Source organism: Apteryx mantelli, chromosome 2, assembly GCF_036417845.1.
Source record: "Apteryx mantelli isolate bAptMan1 chromosome 2, bAptMan1.hap1, whole genome shotgun sequence".
Taxonomy (NCBI): Eukaryota; Metazoa; Chordata; class Aves; order Apterygiformes; family Apterygidae; genus Apteryx; species Apteryx mantelli.
The window spans coordinates 168,369,692-168,391,580 of NC_089979.1; the positions used below are offsets into that span (position 1 = coordinate 168,369,692).

Sequence of the window (21,889 nt, forward strand, 5' to 3'; positions counted from 1 at the left end):
GTTTGTTCTCTCTCTTTTTATTATGCTAAGTTAAACACAAAAAATGCTGTATTCTATTTAAACATAAAAAAGAGAGAATGCAAGAGAAAGACAAACTGCAGTGTTTTCCCTCAGAGTTTAAACATGACTCCTAATGTCTAAAGGTAGAAAAACACCATCTCCTTTCTGATAAAATAAATTCTGTGTTATTTAGCCAAAGGAAATCCCCAACAGTGAGGCTGATATTTCATACGCAAAAAGGTAGGTAAGGGTTCTTCTTTCCCTGAAAACTCTAGGTGATGCTCAATTTTCTTTCCATTAAAAGTGAGGGAAATTGCTTAGTTTGTAACAAGAGACAGTTTAAGCACCATTGTCATCAAAAGTACAATTACCTTTCACCGTAAGGTGGGCGCAAGATTCTGCCTTTCCCGCTACAAATTTGATCTCTGCGGCGTCCTCGACTTGGACACGCATGTAAGTCAGCGAATAGGTCTTTCCTGAGAACAGACACACAAGCACATGTATCCTCCTCTGAGGAAGCCACGCCATCCTCCGAGGCATGCCGCGAGCTCGAGCACTGCCCGTCTGGTTTCAGTGCATCACCACCTGTTTTCACGGCAGCGAGGCTGACCGCTTCCTCTAAGCCCGCATCAAAGAGTAAGCGAGCCTCTGCTCCACCAAGGATGGACTGACTGTGGTTGCCACCATCTGGAAAGTACTTGAAACAGAGGGACCCCTCCCACTGTCAGCAAATACAAATTCCTGTGCCTTAGAGGGATCGAACTGACCGACCAGGAGCCTTTTTCTTTTCTTGTGCACACACTAATTATTTATTTAATGTCAGGTTTCCCTTCATTAAAGCTCCCACTGCGTCAGAGGTCCAGCTTAGCTGCAGCCCTAAAACATAGGACAACTCCCTGCTGGACCTTCTTAACTGGATTTTGAAGGTCAGCCCTTTGTGCTTAGCATCCAACACCAAAAGTTCTTTTCTCAGTGTTTTCCAGCACCCACCCCAATCCCCTCCACTCAAAAATGACACCCCCCTTTTACTCCCTACCATCTTGACGCATTTTAATATTGTCAGCAGCCTTCAGCTTGTTGTCATCTTTGTACCACTGGGTTTGGACCTCATCGTGTGAAATCTCACAGACAAAAGAGGCACTCTCGTATTCATTCACTTCCACGTCTTCCAGTGGTTTAATAATCTTGATATCTCGGGCTGTGAAATAGTGACAAATATTTATTGCGGCATGTCCATAACTGAGTGCAGCATGTTTAACTTCTGCACGCTTGCTTGGAAAAATGGGATAACAACTTGTGTTTTATTCTAAACCGACTTCCTTTCCCGGATGGTTTCTCTCTGCAACACAGTAAATACATTTTACCCTTGAATCTGCAGGTAGAGTTACCAGCTACAGTGGAGCTTGCTGCAACAGGATTTTGGGGATGCCAGAACTTATATGGGTTTTAAAAGAAATTAAACACATTCATGGAAGATAATCACCAAGGAAAATTAAACACAAGCCTCCAACCTCTGGTGTTACTACAAACCTTATGCTTTCTCCTAGGCATCTACCACGGGCCACTACTGGGAACTGGTTGCTGGGCTGATGGTTGAAGCTGCTCTTCTGTTATCTTCTTAAAAACAGCAACTGCACTTTTCATAGAGCAGAGAGTGGCAGATAACTGGATATGGGGCTTAAAGCAGCTCAGGATGTTTTAGCGCAATCGCTTTGAGGTTTTATCTGCCCTCGGCAGCGTGGTTTCGGTCCTTCTCTGCATGCTGCCCTCTCACACCTTCTCCAGTGTACCTGGATCTCCTAGGGCCACAGAGACCTCAACCAGGTGTTGTACAGCATGAGATGCTTTGCTTCAGAGCGCCTTCAGCTGGGCATGATCCCCTTTAACTCCACAGCCCTGCACTTACTTGTGTCAGAACCGATCCAGCCTCTGTTTGTTACTGCAGCCCTCCCCTTTCGGAAAGGAAGGCCCTGATAAACCCTGGATCAGCAACGGGACGTAAACCAGACAGCACTCAAACAGCAACCCATCCCAACCACAAAGGCAGGGAGAAAAAGGGAGTTTAGCAGAGCAATGGAACAGGACAGGACATTCATGAAGATACTGCTCACGCTGTACCCAAGTGGCCACAGGAGGACAGCATCTAGCAAGGAATAGGAAAGAGCTGGTCTATATTTTCAGACGTCTCCCTGGAAAGTAACATCTGCCAGGGAATACCAGACCTATCCATTCAGGAACTGGCCTTCAGCACTGGCTTGTCTCTGGCGCTTCAGAGGCTGGTGAGAAAATCCATCTGGTGCCTAAACAGCTGCACAGCACAGTACACAGAGGGAAAAGTGTCTTGAGCATAAAGCAGAGATGCAGTAAGAAATCGTGACACTTTCCTACTCTACCTTAGCATTTACAGCATAAAAAGTGGGGCAGATCTTGAGATCATACCCAGAGCTTGTCCAGTTCCTACTCAGGTGTGACAGCGGCAGAAGCTGAACCAAACTGTGTGCATGCCAGCCCTCGGATCCCTGCTTTGTGCCAGGCCGTCTATTATTTGTTAACTTGCCAATCTAGAAACAACTTAAAACCAGAGAGTAGAACACACTTACGACAAGTGTAAAACTATGTTAGCATCTCTTCCAAAAACACTCATCCAGGGATAAAACAAGCACAGGACAGTTCTGTCAATATTTTCGCACTAGGAAGAGAACATTACTCATAACGAGTAACAGAGAAATGCACAAACTGCCCATGAAGCATTTCTTGCTGTGAAGCCGAATATTGCATTAGGGGTCATTTCCTCATTCAGTCAAACATACCGTGAACCTGTAGCGTAGCTGACGTCTTGTCGTCAGCTGCTTCACATACATATGTTCCTTGGTCTTCATATTCGCACTTGTGAATAATAAGGCTTCTCTTAGTTCCCTGGGAAATAATCCCCACGTTTTTACTTTGCTGAAGCTGCTTCCCATCCTAGAAGGGAAAAGGCCAAACCAAATCACCATCAACTATTCCATGTCTGCGCTGAGCAAAGCAAGCATTCAGATCTTTGCCTAATTCACCTGTCTCAAGGGACTTAGTGGGACTGTGCTTAATGTAACTTCAGCATATGCCAAAATTTAAGCATGGTGCAAATTTTTCAGGAACCACGAATGCTTAGAGAACATGCATCAATTATTGGTTGATCTGAAATACCTGTTTGCAGGCTCACGGCACTGTACAGGGTTGGCAATTAGCCCCTTAAGACATTACTTTGAAGAAATGCTATTATCTCCACTCAAACAAAGAATCAGCTGAGCTACAAGGAAGGTACGTGTAATGCCTGAGCTCATCTCCAGACTGTCAGGTGCAAAAGGAATCAAGGCTTCACCCTAAACCTCAATTCCCAACTTGGCTAAAAATCCTGGGTGAGAACTGCTACGTGTGAAGTGAATCCCAAGACTGTGCTTCTGTCGACAGCAGGGCTCCCACTCTGTGCAACAACAGTTCAGGAGTTCACTATAAATTCAAGAGGAGCTTAACTTTTAACCTGATAAATGCACTCAAAATGATCTGGTAAATAAATAACCCACAGAGAGATAAACTGTGCAAGTAAAGGAATATAAGGACAAGAGAGCCACATAAGAGCTAAATAGCAAAGGCTCAGCCCCACATCTCTTGGAAGTGAAATAAAAGGCTCTCATTGACTTCCAGGGACATTAGAAGTGAAAATGTCACCGTCCATTAAGTGCTGTACCTTGAACCACTTAACATCCACATTGGGCCTGGACAGCTCACACTCAAATGTGACCTTGTCCTTCTCAGTTACACTCATGCTTGACAAAGGCTTGCTGATTTTCACAGGCAGTTCTGCAAAAAGAAAAGGAAGTCCAGTTAATGGCGAATTAGATTTGCTAGAAGCATCTGGCACAAGGAATAACAGCCTATCTTACATGCTTAACGTAACTTCTAAGTGAAAAACAAAATCCTGTTCTTTTGAGCACATTATCATTGGTTGTGCTGTTGACAATTACATTACAACAATCCTGTTAATAACAGAGGGACTGTTATGTAGTTGCCAACGGAAACGTGAGGCCTCAGAAGGCACTTGAAGAAAGCACAGCTAGAGCAGCTTCTTCATGAAAGACAGGACCTGTACCTTTCCTTTTTTTTTTTTTTTTTTTGATCGTTCAGTACTGAGAAAATTTTTAGGGTTTTATAACAGGTAATAGATTACAAACAACAGGTACAATGCACGAAGGGAAATGTGGTAATGTTGCAGAACACACTGATGTGCATAGCTTCAGAAACATCTTGTAGTCACCCGTTATCGCAGACGTGTCCAAAGGGATCCCACTGTGGCTAATGACCCACTTCCCACACCAATCAGAGCCTGAGACTTTGGGGTCTGTGTACCTGTCACATCAAGCCTCCCTGATGAATGAATGCCGTCTGCCTTGAAGGAGATGAGCCCTGCATCTTCAAGGTTCACAGAAGAGAGAGTCAGCGAATGTTTCTTCCCCACGACATCAATACGGACATTTGGGGAAGGCTTCAGCCGAACACCATCTTTCTGCCAGATTCCTTCCACGTCCTCGTGCGACACCTCCACCTCAAAGGTGACGGTCCCTTTCTCACACACTTTGACGGGCTGAAGACCTTTTATCAGGTTGATCTTCCTCACTGGAAAACAATAATAACCTTTGCCACTGCCTTCCTCCCCCCAGCCACTCTCTGCAGCCTCCTAGCACCATCCTCTTCTTCTCCTTGATGACTTCCACTTCTCTGCACGCTGTCTCTATCATGTCTGCACTCTGAGTGGCAGCAGCTGCCTGGGAGGGTAAGGAGTGGGGTAAGTTCAGGTCAAGTTCCTATGCTGCTGACCACGGCAGTACATGCAACCCCGGGATCCACGCCATAGGCTTACTGACAATATCGCACCGTCCGCAGAGAGGGACGGGTCCTGCAGGGAGCATGCCGCAGCAGGAAGCCAGCTTACGTGCTCTGAACCGGAGGAGTTCCTCTGTTGGCATTGACTGTAGGAGGACTGTTGGAGACCACAAGGCTTGCTCATTAACAGGCAAGAGTACGTGGCCTGTGGTGGGTGATGTGAAACTCCCCAAAGGGACATTTCAGCTGACTTGTAGATTCAAGCAGCATTCAGACATCTAAAAGACCTCAAGCGCACACCATGGTTTGCATGCAAAACTGGCTGCAAAAATATTAACATTTCAGCCTCAGTCTACAAATTGGACCACGAACATGTATGGCACACTAACCAAATGAGTTCCAAATCAGTCTGCGTAAATGGGTGTTGTGTTTAAAATGACAGATTAGCAGGGCAGGAATATTCCAGATAGGCTACTTGCTTGTGTTCTGCATTCTCCTCCTTTAATAGTAAACATTTTTATAATGAGAGAAAATGCGACTAAATCTTTTAATCAGCTTAATCAGTCTGACTTGTGATTAGTAGTTCTTCTGGATTCAAACTGATCTCAAAGATAACAACGACTGACTTCAAATGACTGCCACTAATCATTAATTTGCCTCAGAAATCTATTTTCAAGCTAAGCAAGTATTCACTGCAGATGACACTTCCAAGTCTTAGGTGGGAGTGGTTAACGAAGTTCCACTAACACTGAGAAAAAAGGATTTCAAGCCCCAGAGCTTTGGCCCGCTTCATATAAGGATTTTAAAAGCAATTCACTGCACACAGTGAACGTTCAAGATAATGAGCTTGCAGAATCAGCTCTTTCAGCCACACATTTAATTCAGCCCACAAGGTGTGCAGCATTCACTTCTTCCTACATTAAATCAAAGGGCCAGTAGCTACCCCCAGCACTCAATACTGAGCATCTAACCTTCAAGCTGTCCTTTAAAAGGGAAGGTTTTGTGCTACCAGTGGAACACTGGAGCACAGGAGCTCTGAAAAGCTCTCCGAGCGCAATGGTAACAGGATAAATTAAGATTCGGAAAGCCACAGCACTTTGGGATAACCTGGTAAGATGAGGATTTCTGCATGAAGGAGCCAGCCACTCAAAGAGTACTCATAATCCCTCTTGATTTTCACACTAGATCATTTTCCAATGAGCTGCGGGACTCGCATGTCATGTTACAGTCGTACACATGAGAAATACAGCAACTGTAGCTAGGCAAGCACTCTCCGCTTACGACAGAGGGGGAAAGGTGTTACATTACCCTGCGCAGCCATGAAGTCATCCAGTTTGAAAGAGAACTGAAAACCTTTGGTTTCTGAGGCAGACAGCTAAGAATAGCCCTCAGGTAGAGAAATTCAAATCTAACAACCCTGAATTTCCCTACACCTCTGGACTAATGGACAAGTTGGCATCAACAGCTGAGCGTGAACCTAGCTCCCTCCAAACCGTGCCGTGCTCTTTCTATTAATGCCCATTTTGCGTTTTCTCTGAATGACGTCTCTCAAGCCTATCCTCGCTGTTATCCATCCTGCATTGAAGCTGGCAATTTCCAGAGCCAAAAGCATGAGCTGTGCAACTCAGGAGAAACAGCCTGAGGTCCCCAACTCACAGTCTGTCTATAGCGCACAGCGTGGAGACACCTAACAGCTGATGGTTTATAGCATATGCTACGGGGAGCAGCAAAGCATTATGCATAATTGCATATTGCTCACAGAAGACCGAGGAGAGCAGGATGCCCCAAGGCACTAAGAGAGCAGTAAAGACTGCAACCTTTACAAGAGAACAGAACGCGAGCTACGTCCTGCAAGGACTTCAGGTCTCTAGCATGCGGGCAAGCAGGAAAGTCAATAGATTCCCAGTGCGGTTGCTCCTCTACATAGCTGATAAAGTGCCAGACCTCTGCCAGGATTAGGCTCCCAGTGTGCCTGATGCCATAGGAAAGCAGAAGAGAGAACAGATTCCCTGTTCCGTCAGAATTGGAGACAAGAACTGTAAAGTTTACAGGGAGGCATCTGGCCTACAAACAAAGGCAGCACAGTATTATTACTTTGAATAAAACAAACAAAAAGCCCTTCTTATCAGCCAATTCAGAAATGACCACTCAGAACGTATCTGACATGCCCATAGCCATCTGGAGCCTAAGATAAAGTTTACTGCACCTCTGAACATCTTGCAAAAAATATACTGAGACAAAAGGAAACTCCACTGTAGTCAGAGTGAAAGGCCTAAATCCTCTGACTCCAAATCAAGTTGTTTAAAGAGAATAATGAAAATACAAAGAAGCATTTTTGGACGCACTACTGGTCATTACAAACACAGTACTCGCAATGAACAGTCATCACCTTTGGATTCGACAGGCCACGGATACATCTAGCGCAGCTATTTCAAAATTTTTAGGACAGTACACCCCTATCAACTCCCCAACTTTCTCAGTACAGACACAACGAAATAAGGTTCCTCTAAATGCTGCTGCGTAAATATCACTCAGTAGACCAGCGTTGGACCACTTATCATGGCTTGAAAACTACAGTTCCATAGCCAGTGACAGCTTCTGATGAAAGAAATGTTTGGGGAAGAGTTGGATGAAAGGCTGTTAAATTCAACCCAAATCCAGTTGAGCATGTCTGTAACTGTTCAATGTGTTTATGACCTCAAGTACCAGGCTACTCAAGGACCATGCTTCAGATGGCTCTCCCATGTACCAGACCCAACCTGTTTCCGAGGTTCAATCTCTCTCTGCTAATTGCAGAATCTACCACTTGTGCTCTATCAGACTTTAATTTATGTCGAAACAAAATTCTTCATTGATAGTCCAGCTGTCCCCTCTACCTATTTGGGTCACTCAAATTCAGTGATTCCCCCTCCAGAGTTCTTCACCTCCCCCTCCCTTTTTATCTACCCCTCTATCGCTGCTATGGCCTTTCACTGTAGTTCTGCAGGAGTGCTTCTGCAGACACATCAGGTGATTGCGAGAGGTGCAGATATTAGCCTCCATGCCCACCATTTGCTGCAGTTGCAGTTAGTCATGAAAGAAAAAAATGTGTGTATAAAAAAAAAAAGCAAACACATGTTGGTATGACACTTGGCTGAAAATCAAGTAACTACAGCTGAAATATTTCACCCCAGAGAGGCGGTGAAATGACCCCCTGAAGGTAAGGTGCTATCCAAAACGGCGCATTCCTTTATCTTTGCCATTTCTAACATTTTCTCACCTCTGACTTTGACTTGGAATGTTAGGTTTTCATCCTCTGTTTCACAGCTATAGCTCCCTTGGTCCTGCTGAGTCACGTTCAAGATCGTGAGCTTACACTGTGTTCCCTGAGAGGTGACTACTAATTTCTGGTCCTGCTTAATCTCAGTTTGGTTCTTCTTCCATACCACAGCTCCATTTGCTGCTGACACCTCACATAGCAGCTCAAGGTTCTCATAAGCACTGACTATTAGTTCTAGAGTCGCTTGGGGCTTGTTTACAAATTTCCTAGGTTCCTCTGAAAGAAGTAAGAAAAGAAGAAGAAGAAGAAGAAACAAAGCAGAAAACATCTTCTGCTTTGACTCAGGCTTACTCAGCCTTACTCAGCACAAGGCTAAGAAAGATGTTACTCCTCTGCTAGTCACATCACCGTGCTGACTGCTCAGCGCCGGAGGAGTAAATGTATATAGGCACGGGTGGCGGGGAGGTGCTGTTGCAACATAATTGTGACAGTGTGTCATCGATGACGCTGAGCGTGATGATGTCACTGAGCGTGATGATGACAACGAACTACGGTTACCAGCCAGAAAAATCCTCTCCAAGTTACAGCAGAGGTGTCTGCACTAGGAAACTCACTGTCCAAGTTCTAAATCATCCAGAGAGTTGGTATCTGTTGGTTTCCTGTTTGGGAGCTGGGTATGGATGAATCCAGGCAAAAAAGCTGCCTCAAGCCTTGATAAAAAAGAAGTCTGGGATACAGAAATTCACGCTCATAGTCTCTTTAGGGCCTTTAATATATGTATACATATGAATAAACTATTCTATCATATATATGTGTGTGTATCCCTCTCTCACACACACACACATACATATATATATATGAGAATACTTTATTAACAATGATAAACCTCACCGCATTCAGTGTGACTGTTTCCATGAGTAAAATGGCAGGAGAATCAGTCCTCGACATGTAATTTCATACAAATAACACTCAATACGCTTTGGTCAAATACACGGAATTGGAAAATGCTTGTAATTGTATTTTCATTCTTCTGAAGTGGTGATTAGCTACAGTGCAAGTGGACTTCCTGATACCCTGCTCCTGTCTACCCTGACAAGCTATCAGCCTACCAGGTGCACACTGTGACATTAATACTTAGCCCTATGTCAGAAGAGAATAGCTTCTAGATAGATGTGGATCTATTCCTATCTGTAGTCATAACCAAAATCCACCTAACTAATGTGCGGTCATTTCTTGCCTCCTGTCTGGGAATCAGGCATGCATGCTGCTACAGAGCATAGACAAGGTGGTTTCTACTAACAGAACCGTATCTACACATAGCCATGAGCAGAATCTGGCCCAACATCACGAGATCATAAAGCCTCACAGGTGAAGTCTCTCTGCTTTATTTCACAGCTCCTGTGTCATCACAAACATAAATGTTGATGCCCCAACTTTCTGACAGATGCTACAAGCTCCTTCTCTCATCTTTAGACAACTGCTCTCAGTAACAGCTCAGTCTCGTTCCTCTGTCCCGCTTCCCGGCTCTTTCAAATCAAGCTGAGATGCATTCAGGTTACTGACACTTTAATCACCGCTCACTGTTTCTGATTTCAAGCAAGCTTTAGGGAACATGTGTTGACGTTCGAGTCCACAGACAGTTTTGAGAAGATCTAAGAAGTCTCTGAGAAGCTTGTTAAAAGTGACGAAAAACCTTCTTTTACGTATTTCGGAGCCCATATCTGCAACCCCTCGTTCACATGACCTGTCCCACTGGATAAATTCTTCCCCAGACCAGATCAGGGTACATGTGGGTAATCTCATTGATAAGACATTCTCCACTTTCAAGAGGACCAAGTAATATGTGAGTCACATCTGCCTGCTGAAACTGATCCTCACAGCAGAGAACTCGCAACTGCTCACAACTCATTTAGCTCCAGCGGTAGAGATTCCTGCTTTGATACCTCAGCTCACATCCTGCTGGCTGCATAGGCTGGCGCTCATATATATGAGCTGTGCATATGCACACACAAACAGCATGCATCATGTATGCAGCAACGATACAGCACTTTTATCCATTTAATTTTTTGCCAATGTATTTCTCAAGGTAGAAGCGAAGGCAACTAAGCGGAGACAGGTACTTTGTCTGTGAAATGTGAGAAAGTGTATCCAACACACCTTGCCACTCACTAACGAGCAGTATCTGATGAGCATGTCAGGTATTTCATACCCTTGACTCCACCACACCAGCGCTTGCCTGAAGAGCAAGCTGAAGGCTATCAGTTATAAGCAACCTTAGCTTAGTATTGCATCTCTTTTTGCAGCAACTGTTGTTTTCAGTCGCTAAGAAGTATCCCAAGGACAACTGGTATGCTGCACCAATGCCAGGCATGTGGCATCAGGGAACAAATATTTCATTAAAAATTGTAATCATTAGGAGCAATCTATTTTAAAAAATTAGATTACCAAGGAAGGATAGTCCCTCCAGAGTCCTGCTGTTCAAGATTAATGGGATAACTCATTACCATAAAAGGCAGATTACTTCCCTGCCCTAACTTCCTTCCTTGATTGTGCAGTGCTTCTTATCAGCACTCTGGAAACTTTTTGTGGTGAAATATGAAACAAGGTGGAAGTTGTCCTAGCTAGTGTTGTTAACAGGCTGTAGTTCAACCCCTGTTCACCAAGAAGTTCACAGGGATTCACAGATATTTTGCAGATATTGATTTTATTTGTCTGAACCACGTGATGTGTTGTAATGGGAGCTATAGGGGGGATCCACTGAACCTACATTCAGCCATCAAAAATTTAGGTACCCTGTTTCAGGTAATCATGCAAACTCCTTCTACACTTGATGTGTAAAGGCAGTTCCAGAAAATATATATTTTTTTTAATCTGTCCTAAATACCTCTCATCAGATCATAAACATTGTCCTCTGGGGGTACCTTTACTCTGCATCAACCAGTTCAGATGGATCCTAGCTGACTATTTTAGAGCAATTTTCCAATAAGTAAAGTCAAGGACTATGAATTACACCCAAAGTGAAATTGCAAAGTATTGGATTCTCAACCAAACAGAACTGGAGACATGATGCAAAGTGAATACTTGAGTAAACAACAGCTGGAAACTGGAAGCAATTCCTCTAGCTCAGTACACCCTCTAGCAATCCCTCAAGTCCAGTGCTTTGCTAGATCAATCAGCCCTGCTGAGTTTCTAATTAATCTATGGAGAGCATCATAGTAATATGGATGTACAGGTCACAAGCACGTAGCTTTGCATGACACTCAACCGTTACTTCTCTTAAATTGTATTGCATTGCAGCATGTAGACACACTGTGAGAAAGTTTCACTGGTGTTTCAATGTGTATCTTAAGACTTGGTTAAAAATTAGGCTGAAAACGTAAGCCAGAACACTACTTTTAGAGGAGAGGTTCCCACCAGGCTACGCAAATTGAATCAGCTGAATTTCACAGATACTGCATTTCAAAGAATTTCTTGTGCCATCTTATACTCCGGCTCTGTCCTGCACTGGAATACATCAGTGGCAGGCATTTCCCTTTTGGACTTGACCTGATAGGCACGTGCTTTACACGTGCTTTATGCTGATGGGCACGTGCCATCAGCTAATGGCTTCACTTGCAGTACCTAAGGGAGCATACGTAGCTGTCTCAGAGATCACAGTGTCCTTTAGGAATAACAGGAGGTGCTTGACTGTCTGCATCAGAAGTTAAGCTTGTCAAAGGAGGACACAGGACTTTCACAGTAAGACTTTAGTACCACTTCAGTCAGGAGGTTCAAAGACAGCGTAAATGGTGGAGCAATTGTTAAACTGAAAGAATACAGGCCAGACATGGCTCTCAGCCTGTCCAACAAGTGAGGTGGTTTGAGTCATGAATCCAACCCTAGTAAAGCCTTGAGCTGACCTGAATACATAACAGCATGGTTATATTATTTGCCTGCATTGTGGATTTGAATAGGGTTAGAGCCTCTGAAATAGTACTATGCAATCCTGGCCCAAAAAACTGGTAATCTAAGAAGTAACAGGTATAATGAGCCAAGTCCTGAGTGTGTAATACAACCTGATCCCAAATTTTGATCATGAACTTACCTGAGACTTTTAAATCAAAAATAAGAGTGTCATCTCCAGTTTTGCAGGTGTATGTTCCCTCATCTTCTTTCGCCACAGCTGAAGCCACAAGCTTATGCAGTTTGCCCTTATCTTCCAAAGTGAATTTCTTGCTTGCTGTGATTTCTTTGCCATCTTTGTACCACTTAACCATGATGTTGGCTTCAGAGGTCTCAGAAACAAATTCAGCCTGTTTTCCAGTGATGACTCTGATAATTCCTCCAGTTTTCTCTTTATTTATGAAAGTTGCAAGTGCTGAAACAAAATACGGACACACAGTGCTTTGAGGAATTGTGTGGACACGAATAAATACATACACTTATATCTACATTAGGTATTAATTTATCACAGGGCCAAATATGCATGTGTATGGGAAAGTGCGGAAGAATGTCGAGGAGATAGGCGATGGAAGCTAGCCAGACTGTTCCGTGGGAAAAGGAGCATCAACAGGACATGTTGACCCATAGCCATGTAGCTGGGCCTATGCCAGTGTGGTGTGCACCTGGGCTTTGACTCGAGATTAGCGATGAGCTCAATGTGCCCACTGCGCACGTGTGTAGTACACAAAACCACGTATAGTGCCCCCCCCCGGTGTTCTTCGCCATGGACCGACGCTCAGCGGTGCCAGGGACTCTCCCGCTCCTTTATTGCCTCGATCGGGAAATCACTGGGGAACCCCCGCTCAGACGCAGAGGTAATAAACGCTCAGCATTGACCTTAGTGTGCCTTGTGTTTGTGTATCTGTTCCTGCCGGGAGTCCAGGCGTCGCCCCCGCCGGAGCCTTACAGGCTCCCAACCCTTGGCGGCTTGTTGTAAAATTTTCCAGTCATGTGGTTCCCATTTCCCCTGACCATTCTGTTGTAGCACGGGGAACGCCAGTGCTGTGGGGCCCTCGGACCCCGCAACAGGCTTCCATTGTCCTTCTATTATAGCGTCCTTGATAATACCACTCCAGCAGGACTCCCTTGGAGGTCCGGCGAGGGGATTCATTAAGCAGGGAGGTACTCCTCCCTCTTTCTCTTGCGCCTGCAGCTCCACTTTTTTCAGGCGTTCCGATAGCTCCTGTAGCACTCTTACGGTTTCTCCTGGTGACGGCGGTACTTTATTTCTGGTGCCAGGCGTGTTGTCCCCCGAAGACTCGCTGGACGAAAGCAGTGGGGGGTGCTCTGATGGAGTCTGGCGTGAGCGGGTGGTCTCATTGAAGGAGGGTGGAGGCGGCCGCTGAGGTGGCACAGGCAGCGGCAACGGTGGGTACAGGGGACTGTTGCTAGGCAGCGGCGGGGGAGGAGCGCTAGGAGGGGGTCGGCACTCCTTCCCGCCCGAGTCTATGAGGTCAGCAAGGGGCGTGGCCACCGCCCCTCTTTGAGCCTCCTCCGGGTGCACTTCCGCGTTCGCCTCGGAGCTCGGACCGGCCGGCTCTGAGGAAACCTCCGCTTTCTGGGACGCAGCGGGTGACGGCGCTGTCGATGCCTCCCCCTCAGAGTTCTCCCGCACCCTTTGCAGTGCCTCCCCGACAGACCGGCTCATTGCCGTTAAAGTCTCTAGTACGGTGTTCCAAAGTGCGCAAACAGCTCTTATTGCCCTCTCCTCCTTCTCGCCTCCCCCAATCGTCTTCTGCCACATTGTCTCTCCGAAATCTCGCCATTCCGATACGGAAAATAGCATATGGGTGTCGGAAAAATGACCCCATTTTTGCCCTAGCTTAATCAATCGGTGCAACTGCTTTTCCGGGGCGTCAATCCCTCTCTTAGAGAGTATCCCGGCGAGCAAGGTGGCAGCAGCATCAGCCTCCATTGCTGCTTCCTGAGAGGCGGGGAGCGACCCCGAAGACCAGTGTCTGGTTGGCTAGCGGCATACAACCAGCACTCCTCTCAGCCGTACAATCCCCACTCCCGTCCTCTCGCTGCTTACCGCAGTCTCGGAGCTCTTATCGGTAGTCACGGAAGTAAACCATCCTCTGCTACCAGATGTCGGAGTGGGGGGACGGGCCTGGAGTAACGATGAGTCTCAATATGAGTATGGTCGTTCTCCCTTTATTAGAGCTTACACAGAGTATATATAGACAGGCGATAGAGCATGTGCTAGCAACAGCTGTATGATTGGTTTACAGTCTCTGTTCACGCGCCTAAAGCGAATACATGATTGGTGCAAAGTTGCTGTTCACGTGCAGGGGCTTGTCGGCCCCCTCCTTGACTTGTTTACCACTACTTGCCTTCCCCTTTTGTAATGGTCTAGGAATGTTCAAGGACAGTTCACACAGCCGTGGGATCCTCCCTCCATCGTGAAGACAGGATTGCTCACTTCTAAGAGATCATGCCCCTTTTCACTTAACCATTCTTCCACATGCGGGATCCTATCCAACTCCTCTCCCAAGGAAACCACGCTGGCTCCCCGTTCACGGTCCCCTCCCGGGCCTCAACTGCATAAGCACAAATTTGCCCCAAGAACGTGTTTGGAACCTCACAAATGCGGGAAGAAGCTCGTTCTTTCCTTCCCGAACTAAGACACCAACTCTCACGGCTTTTCTCTTTGAAGTTGCATCCATTCCCGATTTCTCATCTCAGTTAGCAGCCGGTCCCTAACCCTTCCCGGTTACCTTGCTCACCAAACTAAACAGTCTACCTGTGACAGTCTAACCTTTCATCTCGGTTAACAGATATTCCAACCTTTCAAACAGTGAATGGGCTGCGGATCAAACTGCAGTTATTCTGGAGAGGAAGGGAAAGTGATTTTCAAAAACGTCAAGTAAATAAATAGCAATTCCTAACTCAGTAAGTTACCTCCTAGGCATAGCCTCAGCTTGTATTGTATATAGGACTGAAAAAAAATCATTTTTGCAAAGGTCTGTCTTTTATAAAGTAGCAGACAGTTGGGGAATGATGGAATTTTTACCGGATTTAATAGACTGTATTTCATGTCAAGGGATTTGAAATTTCATACCCATGTTCTCAGTATAATTTCTGCTATAATTAACTAACCTAATTATGCTTTTCCCTGCTGAATGTTTATAGGTATATCAGAGGAAGGATCACTTTACCCATGACTTACATACTGAAGCCTTCCTCAAACATCTCCTCCTTGTCACAGTTGAAAATAAAGTATTCACACAGACAGGCTGTTGGTTTGATCAGCTCAGTTGTTTTTAGGCTCTCCTGACATCCTAAGATCAGGATAGAGCCTTATTTTTTGATTGAGCATCTTTTATACTGGAGTAAATCAACATAGTTTCACATAATTATTCCTTGTTTACCTAGCACTGTACGCAGGCTCAAGCCAAAGAGTATCAGTCCAGTCTGGTGTTTAAAAAAAGGTCATCTAAAATCAGGCTTCTCAGTCCAAAGCCAAGCACCAAGTAATAGTAGCCCAGTTCCCCAGATTGTGAGCATTTAAAAAGCTTCTGCTGACCTCAATATAAGCTCTTATGTATTCATCTAAAAAAAATAGGCCATGGTCTTAAATGCCAAAAAATGGAACATAATTTTAAACTCATACTTTTTAGAGTTTTGCTTGTGCTGTAAAGCAGAGCGAGAGCTCTGGAGGACTTGGATATAGAATGCATATGTTCTAATGATATTCTTGCATATGGCCACCTTTCCTGTTGCATCCACAAAAAGAATCTCTTTTGCCCATTACCGTGGACTTCTTTGTCCCCGACATAAAATTAATTAGACAGGAACATTCCCTGATGCAATGAGGTGTTCACGGTTCATCTCAGATCACCTTGAGTTTCAGTCACTGCACAAAACAGTCTCAGTCGATCAGTGGAGCTACCTTTTATAGTGACACTAAGCATAAGGGATAAGAAAGTCTGGGAAGCACAAGACCCAGAATGATCTGGTACCAATTCCCCCTTCCTCCCTCAGAGTGGGAAGTTTCTAAACCAGAGTCAGATACCCATTTATGCTTACACGACTCACCTTATCCAAAACAGCGTAAAACACTGTTGGTAGCAATCAGGATTAACCAATTCCTTTCTGTACAAACACTCTTCCATCACTTTCATTTTTACACTTGGCTATAGCAACAGCCAGTGCCTACAAACAGGAGTAACTGAAGCTACAGCTAGTGGTGATGAAACACCTTGCTGGGAGGAAACTGGATATCACCCAGAGTCTGAAAAAATGCTTTGGGGTGCAACACGTGAAAGAGGATGGAGTAAGACATTGTGAACATGGAAGTGCTACACTGCTCTACGCTCTACAATCCCAGTTCATCCCATTTAACAGAAACAGTAAGCCTAAGTCTAGTTCTAAATCAGGATCTCAGTCCCCCGTGGTTCCTCAAATAGCCAGTAGAGAAAGACACTTCACAGCAGGGGCATAACCAAAATACATCTGCACTAGCAGAAAGACTAAGGTGGATTAACTTGAGGAATGACAGGAAATCGCAGGTGTCCTCGAGGAAAAGCAGCTTTTAGCTATAGGGCACATGCAGCTGCACAGAGTCACGAAGCAAAGGACAACGGCAAAGATTCCAGCCTCATGAGAGACTCTTACCAATTATTTCACGAGAAGTCCTGCAGCAGGAGTTAAAATTAAGCAGTCGGTATGTACAAGAAATCTTAGAGAGGGGAACCGTAAGGCTATTCTAGAGCTAAGCAGATTAGAGATGAGTTACAAGAGTTTGCTTACTTTGCAGAAGTTTTTGCTTATATTTTCCTGGGCTCAGATTCCTGTTCATCTGGGTCTAACCACATCCAAAACAACAAAAAGATGATGCTGAATCACCCAAATCCAAAAATTCCCCATTATTTCAGTGCAAAGTCACAATTACTCAGAACTTAACCTATTTTAACCTTGCCCTAGACCTCTGTGCACTGATGAAAATCTAAAACAAAGATCTGAACCAATGCATCAAATCAGTCTCTTCATCTTGTGTAAAGGTATGTACTCACACCATCCAAAAAAAAAAAAAAAATCACAAAAACATGAGGCTGGAAAGACCTAGAAAGATCATCCAGCCCTTCTCCCCTGCTCTAGGACATGCTCAGCTCTTTATGTAATTCCAGACAGATATTTCACTAACCTTTTCTTAAGCCCATGATGGAGGCTCCAAAACCTCTTCAGATGATTCTATTCAGTCATCCAACCAACAGAAAGCTTTTTTACTGTACAACCTGGATCCTTCTCATTGCAATTGAAGCCCATTATTTCCTGTCATTATTTCCGCATGGAGAACAGATTGTTCCCTTCCACTTTACAACAGCCTTTTAGGTACTTGAAGTCTGTTATCAAGTCCTTCCTTACCTATTATTTATGACTTAGCACCAATTGGTGGCAGGGGCTTTAAAGACAAAATTAGAGAGCCCTTAAGTGCTTAAATCCTGTCTTCATTTATCCTGTAACAAACATGACAAAAGGATGTAGGAAAGAGGATACAAGTACAGAGCTACAGCCAAGAGACCATTCGTTTACTTGAAAGGGCAGCACCCACGGATAGAAGATTTGCTCTTGTAGTTTTTCTAACCCTGACTGACTATAAAGAGACATTCTGAAAGAGGTGCTTTACAGAGGAGAATTAGGGCAACAGATGGCTGAACAGGGAATGGCTTGCTAAAAGCCCTAAGATGGAGAAAACAGAGTCAACCAGAGAGGGAGAAATTTCAGAGGAGGGAGAAGAATGAGCTAGGAGGCTTAATGGTCGACAGCATGACTGAAAGCCGGTGCAATGAGATGGAGGCAACAAAAAGCAGCCAGTTGTTCCTTTTGTACTGCCCTTGCTTCCACCTTCTCTCAGTCATTTGACGGGTAATTGTCATGGAAGAGACCAGAATCCATCTCCAAACCCTATCCAGGGGAATTACAGAATGGGAAACCGTTCAACTTACTTTCCACATTGATCTTGGCTTGGGTCTTGTCATCAGGACTCTCACAGCAGTAGAAGCCCCTTTCTGCGAAGGAGATGTTCTTAACCACGAGGATATGCTTCGTTCCCTCAGCTTTGATCTCTATGTTTTCACTGGGCTTCAGCACAGTTTTGTTCCTCATCCACTTCACCTCTGCAGCCTTGGTCAGCTCAACCTCCAGGATCACTGTGTCCCTCTCTTCAACTGTTCTGGGCTCCAGTTTCTTCTTGAATGAGACTGGGGCCTCTGCCAAAGGAGAAAGATATTAGCAAAAACGTGCAGGATCCAGAAAACGGGCTATCGGGAGGAATTAAAATAGTGGCCCATGCATTCTGGGCATCTTTATTTAATAAACTGAAAGCAGCAATCCCCTACTACGAATATAATCCGTCAAGGGGAAGGCCATATAAAGCAGAGATCACAGCATCAGTGATAGCCTGTCAAAGGGACATTATTGTCTCTTACCTCGCACCCTGAGGTTGGCACTGCTTTCTACACCCTCAGCATTGGCAGAGATTTCAGCTGCGTCTTCCACCGTCAGATCAGTGATCGTCAGGCTGTGGTTGGTGTCACTCTGCGAGCAGTTTTAGGGGGAGTTTGGACTCCTTCACCTCCATCCTCCCGCGAGGGAAACGGAGCTGTTAGGCAGGGACATGACCTGGGGGCAGCTGCCTGCTCACCTTGCACCTTCACTTGGAATTCCTGCTTGTCATTGTCCGGGAAGCCCCCTCGCTCTTGATCTCATACTTCTTGCTCGCCTTGATTTCTATTCCATCCTTCAGCCACTTGACTGAAGCAGTTTCAGGCGTTACTGAAGTAGTCAGAGTGATGTTTTCATGTTCTTGAACAATGAGGGGCTCTTTCTGGACAACCTTCTTTTCAAATTTGGCCTCTGGTTCTAGGAAAGGCATTAAAAAAGACAAACTATTAGCTTCATTTCCAGGTCCTTAACCCAGCAATATGCAGTTACTGTCTCTTCTCACAATAGGGTTCCAGTTCATGGCATAATCTGTAACAACCCAGGAAATATGGATGAATATTTGTGACTGGTATAAACTTTTGCTGAGAAAATAATCTGTCAGGTAACTCAGAGCTTCTGCTTATAAGAGGAGCCAAGAAAAGGAAATGCAAATATACATTTTATCTGCCACTCATAAAATGCTTCTTTCTTAGTGGTAAAATTACCTATATAATCTTTCTTCTCTTATTTGGATGATTCTAGATCTAATTAAGAAGAAATATTAATATGCTAATCCTGAATTTACAGCCTCTTTTCTTATCTGTTTGCTTTACTCCCATTCTCCTCTACCTTGTACAATGCTTTGCCCCAGAACAGGGCGCACACAGTGGCAATCTAGTTTTTCTTAGCAGCCTTTCCCCACAGCTCTATTTCTGTGCTTTAAAACTTCCCACTTCCAGCTCATTTTCAGCTACCCATCACTGGAAAAGGTTGTATGATAACGTGTGTGAAGGAGATGATAAACAAACAAACAAAAACTATTTAGCATCGCTTTAGCCAAGGAGTCTCCAACCAGTTTCTCCTCCTCAACACTGCTAAATTCAAGTGGCCAAATTCATGTGCAGCATGGTTCACAGATATTGCTCCAGGAGAGATCGTAGCTGCACCGTGGCCATTAGGTACAGAATAATCACTATTCATCTTAGCCACCCAGCAAAGCTGCATAACATGCCCAAAGTGAAAACTCACCAGTAACTCCAAGCTTGAAGGTCAGCTTCTGGCCTGCAGCCTCACAGATGTATTCGCCAGCATCTTTCTTCTCCAGCCGCTCTATAAGCAGACGACGGGTTTTGCCCAGAGTCTCGATTTGGAATTTTCTAGAGGAAATGAGCAGTTTTCCATCCTTGTACCATTTCACTTCAGTTGTGTCCTCTGCTACCTCACAGCTGAGGCTGGCACTTTCTGTCAGGACAGCATGCACCTCCTTCTGGACCTTCTCCTGGTCTATAAACACAGGTGTCGGCTCTGAGTGCAGAAAAAGGAGAGAATATTGACAGAGGGATTCAAATGAGGCCATCTTACCCATCTGTGTGCACAGGCCTGGAAAACATCAAGGTTACCACTTATGTTAAAACCAAATGTCTTCACTGGACAGTATCTACCCTTCTGTGTGAGCAAACTGCAACGTGGAAATTAGGGGAGTAAGAGTCCAGGAATGGAAAGGACCAAAGGGTCCTTGATACCACTCCCACGACTGCAAGCATGCAAAAAATGTCAAATTCAGAAACTTCCACAGAATATCTTTCCTGCACATCACCAACCCCCCCCCCCCCAATATCTTTTCATTAAGACCTACAGTGAATTATCAAGGACACAACTGTAACATGTCATAGCAGAAATGATGGTCTCCTGGTTCACTTGTCCATCCTAACCCAACACAGTACTGTTGGCTTCTGGAACACTCTTCATAGTCTCTTCCACTGTCACAAATGTGACGGTCAAAATGACAAAGGAATACAATTTCCCTACAGCAGTCAGTTAGCCCAGGACTGTGGGCGGCAAGGTACTCAAGCATGTCTACAACTTCAACACTCCCTTCAACATCACACGCTTAGAACAGTTTGGGAACCTTCTGAATCCAGTTCTAAAAGACCAAGTACTAGCAATCTTTCAAGACAAAGGGGCATTTAGCATCTAGCAGAAGTGTTACAAGCATCTCAGAAGGTTAGGACCTCAAATACACAATAGCATGAGTTCAAAAAAGTGCTGAGTTTTCAGTCCATCTCTATAAATTCTGCTGTTAAAACTGCAAATGGCAGAGCACATTCCAACCTCTCAGTTTTTAGAACTGGGTGTGGAAATCTAACAAGGAAAGGATTTTTGAATGAATTTCATTTCAGGATTGAAATACTACAACAGAAAAGCACATGACCAAGTACTTCTGTGTTTTCCAGAAAATATGTTTCTGAGGAGAACTTTGTTGTGGTAACTAGAGGCTTTACAGCTGGATGCAGAAGAAACAGATGAAGCAGAATGCAGAAAAAAAGCTGTTTAATTGCTATCTAACTAGCCACCTTGTTTTCTAACAGTCTGGGCTAGTTTTCATTTAATCTGTACTTTTTTACTGATTAACACTCATCAAGCCTCAGCAATTCCTCTCACAGTTCAACTGGTTTCAGGCTCACCACTGCTAGTCCAGCACTATGCTCAGAAATGCCTGTGGCTGGAACAGCCCAGGTGAGTACCTCTTCATCACTCTCTTTCCAAATTTCTTTTGAAAATTCTGAAAGTCTTTAGTCCTCACACTGATGGTTCTTAAGTTATTCCTCCATTTCTTGGCTGGCAAAGCCAATCCTTTATTCCTTGCGTGTTTTACAGATAGTCTGTTTTACTTGCAGTTCCAATACAGACCGATCAAGCCTCACACAATGAATGTCAGACTCGCTTATCTGATTGTGACTTCCTACTCAACGGCATTGTAAATGGGGTAACGTGCTGCTTGGTGGAGCTCATGTTACTCCTCCCTTGACATGCTTCATGCAAAATGTACACTCCTATCACACGTGCTTGTCTTTGTCAAGAGGTTCAGTGCACAAGAATCACCCTTTGGGATCCCAGGAATGGGAAAGATTTGAACAACATGCTGACTATTATTTCTATTCTATTCATTTCTGCAATTATTATTATATAGACTACTTAAGAATGTGACAAGCCTTTGTGACATGATAAAACCAAATATTTCAGTATATACCAGACCCAGCACACAGCAAATCAGATAAACTTTACAGACTGCAGTAGAGCCCAGACTATTGCAATTGGGTCATTGTGTAATATGGAATCACAATTATTATTTTATTATTCTCT

The 21,889-nt window shown here is 44.5% G+C and overlaps 1 protein-coding gene across 1 annotated transcript in view; it reads right to left on the bottom strand.

Annotated features, from left to right (window-relative positions):
* LOC136991347 (obscurin-like) overlaps positions 1 to 21,889 on the bottom strand; it is a 139,307-nt gene that overhangs the window by 111,078 nt on the left and 6,340 nt on the right. The window contains 10 exon segments of the mRNA XM_067292214.1: positions 372 to 476; positions 1,037 to 1,198; positions 2,811 to 2,964; positions 3,728 to 3,840; positions 4,387 to 4,653; positions 18,049 to 18,312; positions 18,532 to 18,640; positions 18,678 to 18,684; positions 18,760 to 18,964; positions 19,775 to 20,050. Coding sequence (XP_067148315.1) covers positions 372 to 476; positions 1,037 to 1,198; positions 2,811 to 2,964; positions 3,728 to 3,840; positions 4,387 to 4,653; positions 18,049 to 18,312; positions 18,532 to 18,640; positions 18,678 to 18,684; positions 18,760 to 18,964; positions 19,775 to 20,050 — 1,662 coding nt within the window.